At 44.0% G+C, this 11,788-nt stretch overlaps 1 protein-coding gene across 1 annotated transcript in view; it reads left to right on the top strand.

Moving 5' to 3' along the window:
• LOC119443105 (integrin alpha-PS1) overlaps positions 1-11,788 on the top strand; it is a 118,735-nt gene that overhangs the window by 102,008 nt on the left and 4,939 nt on the right. The window contains exons 23-25 of the mRNA XM_037708254.2: positions 2,659-2,778; positions 4,192-4,293; positions 8,629-8,757. Coding sequence (XP_037564182.1) covers positions 2,659-2,778; positions 4,192-4,293; positions 8,629-8,757 — 351 coding nt within the window. The remainder of the gene's footprint in view (positions 1-2,658; positions 2,779-4,191; positions 4,294-8,628; positions 8,758-11,788) is intronic.

Here is an 11,788-nt window from a genome sequence, read left to right on the forward strand (position 1 = left end):
CTTCAATCGTGTCATATGCATAATATCACTGGACAGGGAAGCAGATGGGATGTCAGAGGTGATCTTATAGGTGACGGGAGTCACTGCACGAAGCACTCGGTATGGGCCTGTGTAGCGAGACAGCAGCTTTTCTGACAGGCCGACCTGACGCAATGGAGACCGCAGAAGCACCAAAGAACCAGGCTGGAAGTGCACGTCTTGGTGTCACCGGTCATACAAACGCCTTTGACTTTCTTGGGAATTCAGAAGACGGTCACGGGCAATTTCCCCTGCGTGGGCAGTGCGGGCGATGGCGTCAAGTGCATAATATGCACTGGTCAGTGCCGCGTGAACAGGGAGGGTTGTGTTGAGGGGCAGTGCTGGTTTTCGGCTTAACAGATGGAAAAATGTGGAATAACCGGTTGTGTCGTGGCACGAGGAATTATATGCAAACGTGACAAACAGTAGAGCAAGGTCCCTGTCAGTGTGGTCTTAAGAGACATACTTCACGAGCAAGTCTGTGAGAGTGCGATTCAAAGGCTCCGTGAGGGCCATTTGTTTGCAGATGGTATGACGTGAATAGCTTGTGCCTCGTTGCATAGGACTGCAGGATGTCTGCGACAACTTTCGATAGGAATGTCCGGCCACGGTCAGTGAGAAGTTGTCATGGAGCTCCATGTAATAAAATCATGTTGCGTAGAAGAAAATCGGCGACATCTGTGGCACAGCTTGTAGGAAGCGCTCGGGTGATGGCGTAGCGCGTGGCGTAATCTGTGGCCACAGCAATCCACCTGTTCCCAGAGGTAGATAGAGGAAAGGGGCCAAGCAAGTGCGAACCAACCCAAAAGAATGGCTCCACGCGAATGTTGAGTGTTTGAAGGTACCCGGCAGGGAGCGTCGATGGTGTCGCTCGCTCCCTGGTCATGGTCAGCGCAGTGGTCCGGCCAGTGCAGTGCTGACCAGTTGGATTCAAAGCGCGAGCCCTGTTCGTTCTCCCTCCTCTTTGCTGGAGTGATGGCGCCCGCATGCCTCATTCAAACAACCAAATACAACACGCGTGTAGCAATATAAGCCTAATAAATTAATAGTTTTTAGTGACATTTCTCAGACACTTAGCCAATAGATAACATTTAATTTTTAATATCGAGATTCCAGACTAATGATGCATTGACATCAGGTATTGCCATTATGGTGTTTATGACATAAACTATCCATGTGCTGCACTGGTTACGAAGTTAATGATGTTGAGAAGCCTGTCATTGTAATACATTAAGGAGTAATGAGTGAGGTGGAACCTAACATTAGGGAGTGTCCACTAAATAATTGCATTGGTAAAGCATGCGATCACCATGACTTTCACATGCTGACCAACTACGGAAACTGTTAAAATATTTATTATAATGTGCAGAGATGAACTGGTACATGGATCTTACAGAAGGCAGTTTACCGCAATAAATCAGCCAATTTTCTTTCATTGAATGCTAGTGGCTGTAGTAACTCACTCTATATGTACCACTTTAGAACCACTTGCATGCTTTTGGTAAAACATTATATAATAATTAGTAAGTACTGTAAAGCCCTACAATTTCGTGGCCCCAATTGCTCACGAATGAGACGCTTTGGGCATATTCATGGCAACCAACTTTCGTGATTTTGGCCTTGTACTGATGACTCACTTGGGTCGCAAAAGCTCCTTTGGCGACAAACAGCAAGATCACATGCGACTTCCCAGCTTCCAGGAAATTTGCCACTCTCAAAACTACTAGAGCACCATTGACACAATGATTAGTTTTATAGAGAATATGATCATCCTATATATGGAACAACAATGCAAAACATTCGGGCTGCACTCTGATGGCAAGGTCGATGATTTTGTGGCTCAACAAGCATACACTGCTTTCTGAAAACTGAGACAGTAGCATTGTTTACGTGTTGATACCTGCTGGGTGTACAAGCCACCTGCAGCCAAAAACGTTCACTATAACAACATGTTCAAGTCCAGGCTGAAGACAAAATTCGTTCATTAGTATGTTAGCCCAATCGTGACACAGCACAGAGCAGAGATGACAAAATGCCTCTAATCGCCTCACTGGTGAAGCCACTGCACGCCACCTGGCTCATCGAAGTGTGGCACTCCCTCTCTGCGATGCCAGGGATTCGTCATTCAGCATTTGACAGGACTGGCATAGTGCAAGCTTATACACCCAAGTAAATAGAATATGCCGCATTTTATGAAGTACAGTCAGCAGAACTATAGAAGCAAAATATTGTTTTAGTTTTCAGCATACTGTCAATACCTCCTGCCTGAAAATTTCACGTTTGCTTTTAAGTGTCACGAAATTTTCAGTCGTGATATTTAAGGGTGCACAGAAATAAAGGGTTTTACAGTATTCTATTTTGCTGCTTTTAGCATTTAGAAATAGGATCTTATCACAAACTTTTGCAGTGAATGAGATGTGCACTAAGCAATCGATTCTGAACTGTTGCTAATACTTCAAAAGATGTATGATTTCATGAAATTTTTGAAATTGTGAAGTGAGAGAATGTGTGTAATTGCTAGTGATTAGATTGTCTTTTGCTAAGCAGGCAAAAATCTGAGTGTGTCCTGAAAATTTTTGTATCCCACTGTAAGCCATGTCATCCCACCAAATGGATTAAAGCACTTTGTTTTCAAAACAGAACTGTCATCGAGGCAGTGCCAAGTGCTTCAAGTTCCGGTGCAGCATTCGCAATCTCAAGAAGCAGTCATCTGCCACAGTCACCATCTCAGCTAGGCTGTGGAATGCTACCCTTGTGGAGGTGAGTGGACTCAGCTGTGAATGGCAATATGTATTTGCAGCAGTTTGCTGCCATTAATTTTCTGTGAGCTTATTTCCTTTCTACTGCTTAATGTATGTGTATTTGTGCTTTCAAGCTGTTGGTATTTGTACGGTTGAAGGGCATTAGCTTCAGTGAAGAATACCTGTCGCAGTTACTTAGCAGCTATGGCATTTTGCTGAACTCAGGGTTGCAGCTTCAATTCATAGTTGCCATAGCAGCCGAAAAGACAAAACAAATTGCTTGTCTACATCACCTTGGGTGCATGTTAACGAACCTGTCAAAATTAATCCGGAACACTTAACTGTTGAAGTTAATTGACATACTTACATAAGTTGACATGTCTTATATATATATAATTTTTTTTTTTGAGTCCATAGCCATAGAGGCCAATACAGGTTAAAGGATATAAACAAACAATATATATACAACAACAAAAAGATGGTAAGATTACAAACACTCATTAATGCACATCTGTTAGATTGTCTTAACTATTTATCGTTTCAAACACTATGTGTCATTCATAGCCTATGTGTTGATTTGGGACGTAAACCGAATCAATAAATGAAAGATAAAGATATGGTCATTGACACAATGCAATTGAACACTTAGTGTAGTCGTTCTTAACACAGTTGACATCTGTTAACTACAAGAAAATCACTCACTTTGAATTTTCTAATAATTTACTTGTGTGTATGTGTACAAGCAGGCACCCTCACATTTCTGTGCAGTAAGAGGGCAGAATAACTAGAGCTTCAGCTGCCAGATGTCAGATAACTTCAATGACAGAAAATCAGTGACAGCCAGCACACAAAATGGCGGCACCATGCATGTGCACATTCAAAGCTAGCTTTTCGATCTGGAAAGCAAGAGTGGCTTGATAATGCATGGAACATACTCACTACACAATTCAGTACAGTCTAAAAAGGGCCAATTGCAGCAACAACATGAAGGTGCATGCCGCTTTGGCGGCCACATCCTCGTAGTTCCTCTCTCACTCTCTTTCACTCTTGTCTTGACTGCGGTTCTTGAACCTCGTTTCTTGCTCCTTGATCACTTCTGTTGTATCATTAGCTGTGGTAAATGGAACAGTGAGCTATCATGGAATGCAGTTCTTTGTTTCCAATGCATAAGGAAGCATTTCAGTCTTGCAACATTGCTTCTACAGCATCTATTTTTCAAGCACAAACCATTTCCAAGCACGATGGTGTGTGCACACACAGGTTACTGCCACCAGTTAATTTATGTAAATGAAGGTGTTGTTTGACAATGATTTTAAAAGTGCCTTTCAGTTTGCCCCTTGCTGCTCACTCTCACAGAAATTGTAGTTACTGAAATATATTTTTATTTGACAGCATACTCATGATTTAACTTCTGCCCATCATGTCCTTGCAGGACTATGCAACAGTTGACCAGGTCAGCATATTCTCCTCGGCTGAAATTGTTCTTGATTCATCCCTGGAGATTCGACAGAAGGAAGAGGATGACTATGCTGAGGTATGAATTAAGGGTGCTGAACATGTTTGAGTTTACTAAATTGGTTCCTGCCAACACATTTACACATAGTCGAACCTCGTTACAATGAAGTTTCATCATACACGATGATACCTTTCTTATATCTGATATTTGTTTAAGCATACAGGCAGATATCAGTGGGGAGGAAAAATCGCAATCAGATCTATGTGGAAGCTACGCAAGTAGGCACTGACGGGCCAGCAAATGGTCACCTGCGGATTTTGATGACCCATTGAGATCTCGATGTGCCGATACAAGGCATGGAACAGTAATAAATTGCTTACACACTCTCTGCACAGCCACGAATACAGTTACTCAACCATGCAGTTGGTTCTATCATGCGGAATGGCACGTTAGCTTGCCGACTGCTGTCCAACCAGCCAAGCCACTGACCAAAACGCACATGCGTGTGCTTTGACAGAATTTTTGGACACAGAGGGGACTGCACGTGGATCCGTACTCGGCTACTTTGACTGTCCGTCTAGCTCATACGTTTGAACTCTCCCTCGATTGCCAGTAAGGTCTACGAGTGCGAACATATTGGTAGCGAGCTTACTACGACACTGTGTCACCGGCCATGCCGCCTACCACACTACTCGGGCCGCTAGGCGTAGCCAATGCTGCTTCATCAGAAGTTGGCAACCAAAGTTGCGGTTTCAGTAGACATGATGGCTACACCATTGAAAAAAAAAGCATGACCACCCAAATTTTACATTTACTTTGTTGTATCCAGCAACTCGTATCTGTGTTCGTTATATCTGTGTTTTTTATATTGAGGTTTGACTTATTAAAACAACTGTCAGTTCTCTCAGGGAAGCAGTGTACAGTATGTTCCATTCTTAAAGAAAGCGTTCAATTAGTCTTTGACCAAAGTTACAGCTTAGGTAACCCTATCGGGGGCAAATTAACAGTCACTTAAAAATTTATTTTCACTACATTTCTTGCATGTTCAAAATCCTGGAAAGGGTACAACTGCAGAAGAAACTATAAATATTTTCAGTTATTCAGGGAGTTTTTACAAGTTTACAGAATGTTGTCTCCTTGTGAGAACTCTCTACAGATGTGAAAACATCAACTATTTCATGTCTAGCATACTTTAAAAGGACCTATCCAACCACTTTAAAGGGACACTAAAGGCAAATACTGAGTCAAGCTAAAGTGATGGGTTAGTGCTCACGAACTCAGCCTTAGTAATAGAGAAATTGAGGTAAATGCAGGAGACTCCCCCGGGACATTCAAGTACTTGTCCGATAACGAAGGCACTCCTCATTTAAATTCTGTCACTAGTACTCAGCCACTCGTTATAAAAACATCATTGTATTGTATTAGGACGAAAGAAAATGCTACTTGACCAGTTCTATTTCATCTTCTAAAAAGAGAATCGATTGTCATTACACCATTGAAAACGATGCGGGCGGACGAAATGTTTCATTTTTGCTCGACTCTGCGCTGCCTGCAATTTTGCGTTTCAGTAGTTCCATTATCGCGTAGTGCTATGCTACTGTTGCTGGCTCGCAAAACTCGCACAAATTGCAAGTAGGAAGAATTCAACTTCCATGTGATGTCGCGGGATACCCGAACGGTCCACGCCACTTGACGAAAGCAGCTGCAGCGGCGTATCGTACTGCCGTCTTTCGGGAACTATTTTACTCACCGACAGCAGCAAAGGGCGTTGATGGCGTATTCAACGTAACCACTCCCTGGTTGGCATGGCGGGAGGTTTGAATTGCCATAAAGGGTATTCGGACCCTTCTGATGCAATTTTCTCGTAAACTAAGTATTTTCTTTGCACGAAATAAGCGTTGAGAGGTTTCTGGAATGGTATTTAAACAGTCCACATCGACTTAGTATTTGTCTTTAGTGTCTCTTTAAGAACACACCTCATTTAAAGCATTGTGAAAAAAAAAAATTGCAGTTTCGCCCGAAAGGCGAAGCATCGATTGCGATAGCAAATTAGTAGAGAGCTATATGAAGCCAGGTGGCGTGGTGCAGATGTAGAATACCCGGCCTCAAATCTGAAGGTCGTAAGTTCGAATCCTGCTCCAGTGCACTACATTTTCAGGCATGGAGTGGTGCCTGACACCGGCAAGAAAAAAAAATATATTGCCAAGAGCTAGTGGGGCTATGCTAGTTCAGGTGCAACCAAACTAGGAAGGCCCACTAAGGTTCATCAAAGTCACTCCCTCACCAGAACAGGAATTGGCCTCCCTGGTGTAGTATTCGGCCATTCCCTCATGACTTCGACAATTGGAGATCACAGGGAGAGGCCTTCGTCCTGCAGTGGACATAAAATATAGGCTGATGTTGATGTTGTTGGTTGATATGAAGCAAGGATAGTAGTTTAATGGGCCGTATAAAGTTGTAAATATTCGCTTACTTACTAATAGACAAGCACAGGTGAACATGAACACATCTCGCTCGATGACCGTGAAACTCCCTGTGAAAATGCTGGAGTGAGAAAGCACGCCAGCAGCAGCAGGCAAATTGACCTTTGTGCTGTCTCTCGTCTCGCTTCAACGCGAACTAAACGTCGAAAGCACAGCGTATATGAAGCTACCGACACTCGGCGCATGCACTTTGTCCCCATCACAGATCACTTTGAAGATTAGGTCCGCACGGCTGTGCTGTGAGCAGCAACCAACGGAGCAGAACATCACCCCCCTCCCCGCTTCGTCGCCTCGCCCCCGTGCCTCGCGTGTGAAAGGACGCGAGTTTCTGGCCTGCCTTCCTCCCTTGCGCGCGCTACATTGAGCCGCGATTGCCAGCTCACCCTCGTACGCTTTCACTCGCACACACAGCGTGCAGCACGCAGTGACGATTTTATCGCCGTTGGACTTTATACGGAACCTCACAGCGACGCCAACGGCAGAAATGCGCTTGGAGTGTCCATATATTGCTATCACAATAAAACAATGAAAGCAGTGATCGAAGCTGCTACATGGTGACATTTTATTTTATTTATTTTATTTCCGAATACTGTTAGCCTTTCCGGGCTGTTACAGGGTGGGAAGCGTACATTCAATCAATACAGCACAGTTCCAGCTCTTTTTCAAAAGTTTCTAATGAACAAGTATTATCAAATACGCGTCAGCCCGCCATAATAAAATCTAAAGGAAGCTTTCAGCCATCTACCTTCCACCTTATTTTGCACCTTATGCATATTATTGAAACTTGCAGCACAAGCCCAATCAGAAGTGTTCCAAGATGTATGTGGCACATTTGAAATATTGTTATTTTCATCAGTGTTATTGCTTTTGATGCATTATCATGGCCTGCACAATTGTGCACACAGTGCCTGGATGGGATATGATGAAAAGGCCTTGAGAAAGTTTTCTTTTAGATTGACATGTTTGCATAATGTGACTTATCAGCCTCTTCCTTCCAACTGTATTGACGAGTTATTGCAGTTATATTAGTTTGATTCTGGATTTCAAGTTCACAAAAGTGGGCCATAATATACATAGCTGATGCCAGTTTAGGCAGATGCTTACAGGAAATTAGTGATGGGACGCACAGCACTACAAAAATCATAGCACTTCAGGTGTGTGCTACGTATCAACAGCACGCAATTTTTCATGACAAATTCGTCTAGCAGACAGTGCAGTTCATCCTAAGCTCACATATTAAGCCTTCCAATGTAGGAGATGCAAAAATTTATACAGTGGAATCTCGTTGACATGATTCTGCATAATACATTTTTCGGGATAATACATTTCTTGTTAATTTCCCAGCCCGTGTCTTATAGGAGTGATATATTTTGGATAATACGATTTTCGGGTGATACGTTTCATTTTCTGGTTTCTGTGAATATCGTATCAACGAGATTCCACTGTATTAGAGCTGAGAGTTATATGCACTCTAATGTGCACCATGGATGTGGTTCATGGGCACCTGCATTCCTAAGTCATACAAAGACATAAGCTGCTCTTGAGATCTTGACTGGTAATCAGCCATTTTCTTGAGCATGAAAAGTGACTGTGCCAATCATTCTGCACCAGTTGCATGATGGCCTCACATGGAGAGCAAATTTGGTGGAAGGCAACGTGCATGCTTGAACCAGCGGAAAGCAAACACACATGGTTGAAATGGTGTGACGGTGCTTCATGTTGTTTTCTGATGTTCAAATGTGTCAACAGCTATAATAATTGATTACATGAGCCAGTCATGCCTTCCTGGAGTCAACGCACAGTAAAAATGAGCTTCGGAACCATGCCGCAATGTCTTCCACCACTGCTTGCGTCGACAAGAATGGCTTGCTACAGCTCCAGAACTCACAATGGAGAAAACAGAAATGCAGAGATTTTCTTCCTCATGCAGGCGGAAACAAGAGCTTACCCCGATGCGAGCCTGTACCAGAAGACGGAAGGTGTGGCTCTCTGGATCATCATCCTTGCCATTGTTGCAGGCATACTTCTACTGCTATTGGTCATCTTCATCCTCTACAAGGTGAGCACTCTTAAAGGCGCGTACACACTAACAAAAAAACGTGCGCGGTGTGCCGCCGGCGGCAAAACACGTGCCCCGCAAGCAGCTGCACGCCAGCTTTTTCTTGCCGTGGGAGGGATCGGTCCTAGACTGATTTTTTGCAGTTTGCCGCACACCGCGGATGAAGGAGACCAATGAGACTGGCCGCTTCCGTTACGTGCACGCGGGAAACTGGTTTTATGCAGACTCGCGTTCGGTGTCAGCCGGAAACTCGTTTCGCGCTATAGTCTGCACGTGTCAGCTCCCGGACAGAGCTGGCAGATAGTTTGAGAAAGGGGAGGAGTCTATGCTGTCACGTGACTGCTGCAGTGGCGTGCCGCCAGGTGGTTTGGCCGCCCTGCCTCAGCTGCGTTTTATCGGCGGTGGCGTGCCACGCGCATTTCGCCGCTTGTGTGTATGCGCCTTAACGCACTATTCAAGCAGTACCATTGAAGCACTGGGTTGTACTGAGGTGTGTGGCTGTAGTAACTCTTGTCATAAGAATATACACTAACCAAAAGCTGCAAAGAAAATTTGTAGCAGTGTACATGAAAGGGAAGGAGTGGGAATTGTAGTGGCACCACAGTTCTTGTCCACCATTATGTAACAAAATCATACTGGTGTGTTTTCACTTTAGTCAGGATTTTTTCTCACGTAATTGCAGCCATGCCTAACATGAAATGCACGGCCTATTGTATTACCTGTGATCTAATTTCATTTGCATGATGGGAGGTACTGAGAGTAAGCACATCTGTGATGCAGACGAGCTACACGCACTGACTTCATACGTTGATTGCACTCACACAGAAAGAACTTGATTACACTTGCTGATGTATCACACAGTGCTGCAAAATTATGCTTAACAGCCTTGCATAAGTAAACAGGCTAATACTAGCTGAATACAGTGGAATCTCGATGATACAATCACGACTAATACGAATTTCCGGATGATACGATTTTTTCTGTGTTCCCGGCCGAGCCCCATTACTCTGCAACGTGATAGAGAACGGTTGTTACGAATCGATTTTCGACTCGTGTCGGTTGATACGAATAAACACCGCCCCACCGACGGCCGCGAAAGAGAACAGTGCGCAGTCACGTGCTTTTTCCCTTTCTCTTTTGGTGCGGAGGCGCGGACGCGGCGCCGGACAGCGCGGAGGCCGCGACTGGGTGCGAAGAGTTTAAAGCGGTGGCGCTTTTGTTGCTTTTGTGCTTTTCCTCCTTTTCCGCGTGCCATCGGACGGAGTGGCTGCTGTGCTTTGGGCCGCGTTCTTTGTGTTTGCATCATTTTGCCTAGTCGCAGCGAGCTATGTCTACCGAGATACGATCTCGGCTGATTCGCGCGGCCGTACGCCAAGGCGCGGGAGCCTCCGCTGGCGCGTCTTCCGTAGACTGCATTATCACTGCTGATGGCACAGGGCGATTGTCGGTTTCGCTGCTGGAGCCACACGGTGCAAGATAGCGCGGCACGTTCAGTCGGTTGCTCCTCCGTTTCTCGCGCTTCCGTATTCCGAAAACGTGCTTCGTCCAAAACTTCTTCTCCAACGAGCGATGATCCATCACTAACCCGGGAGCTCTCAGTAATCCGAATTCTGCGTGTCAAGTGAAGACGCCGGCGTGGTTTACGAAGCAGACAACTGCGGTTGCCATCTTGCCCCTGCCACAGCAGCAACCAATGAAGAGACGCCTTTCAGCACGGCAGCCAATCGGAGGCCCGCTTTCATCGGAGGGCCCGTGTGACTACCTATCGCAGACCGGCCCTTCTTTTGCGTTTGTGCGTTTGTTACAAGATGGCGACGACGGACGAGTTGAGAAGCGGAACGGCGAAACTTTGAGCTTTCGAACGATATCAAGATGCGCTCGGTGGTGGGAAATATGAGATATGTCTCCATGAACTGCGGTGATCTTGCGCAATTTAAAGCTGTTTTCTCGCCCTGCGCACTGACGAATTAATGTTTTTCGACCACTTTTAGTGCGTTTTCAGCCAAACCATTTTGATACAGCGTAGATTAGGCGTTGCAGATACCGAAATGCGTGGTTTTCAAAAATCAATTTTTCTCGTGATGTTCGCGATCTGATCCGCGCGTCCCCCCTGAATTTAGCTAGTTTTAATTGTTTCGATGATACGAATTTCGGCTAATACGAATATTTTTCGTGACCCCGTGAGATTCGTATCATCGAGATTCCACTGTAATGGCCTGGCACATTTAATCACTCATTTAGCATCACAGAATGTCCGAGCCGTTGTAACTTGGTCTGTCTTATATAAAATTAGAGAGTATCTGATTAACGTGTCCTGGTTAATAATGTAGCCTTCTTTTATTCTACTTTGATTGAATGCACAAATATGGTTAGGATAATCCAGTGCTTGAACTAAAAGAACTTGTTTACACTTATGGTCCACTTCTGTAACTTTTGAACAGCATTTGTTTAAGGTTGTTAACCAACATCGAATTAATTAATGTTGACTGTAGTGATTGTGGCTGCCTTCTTTATGGACACAGGGTCAATGGCTAGCAGTGTGTGGCTTTCATATGTAAATTGTGTGAGCTTGACACTCACATTGTCTGTTCAACATTGCAATCAGTTCATTCATTGCATTATTTCAGTTTTTTATTATTTCAAAAGTTATTCATTATTCAATCATTGCAATCGTGTGTGAAAAACCTTTTGGATAAGTTAGTATTCAATGTTACTTGCTCTTAAAGTTTTAGATTTTTACTGCTCTGTTATAATTAAAAAGTCTATAAATGTTGACAAATCCCTGTGATAAATTAAAAACAAAAAGCTATCACTTTGTTGGGTAGTGCATCAATTCCCCTTTTTTCTCCCTTTGATCAGGTTACTTATGGCTGTTTGTATGTCATAACCTAAAGCAAATTAGGCAAGCAGTGAAAGATTCATACCAACCTATCTCTATTTTTTCTAGTCTGAATAACTTGAACTAAGTCTCACAAGTGAGAATTTGTGGGACTTTCATCACTGTCATGATATTTACATTTTATGTTATGCT

The sequence above is a fragment of the Dermacentor silvarum genome, chromosome 2 (genome assembly GCF_013339745.2).
Source record: "Dermacentor silvarum isolate Dsil-2018 chromosome 2, BIME_Dsil_1.4, whole genome shotgun sequence".
Lineage (NCBI taxonomy): Eukaryota > Metazoa > Arthropoda > Arachnida > Ixodida > Ixodidae > Dermacentor > Dermacentor silvarum.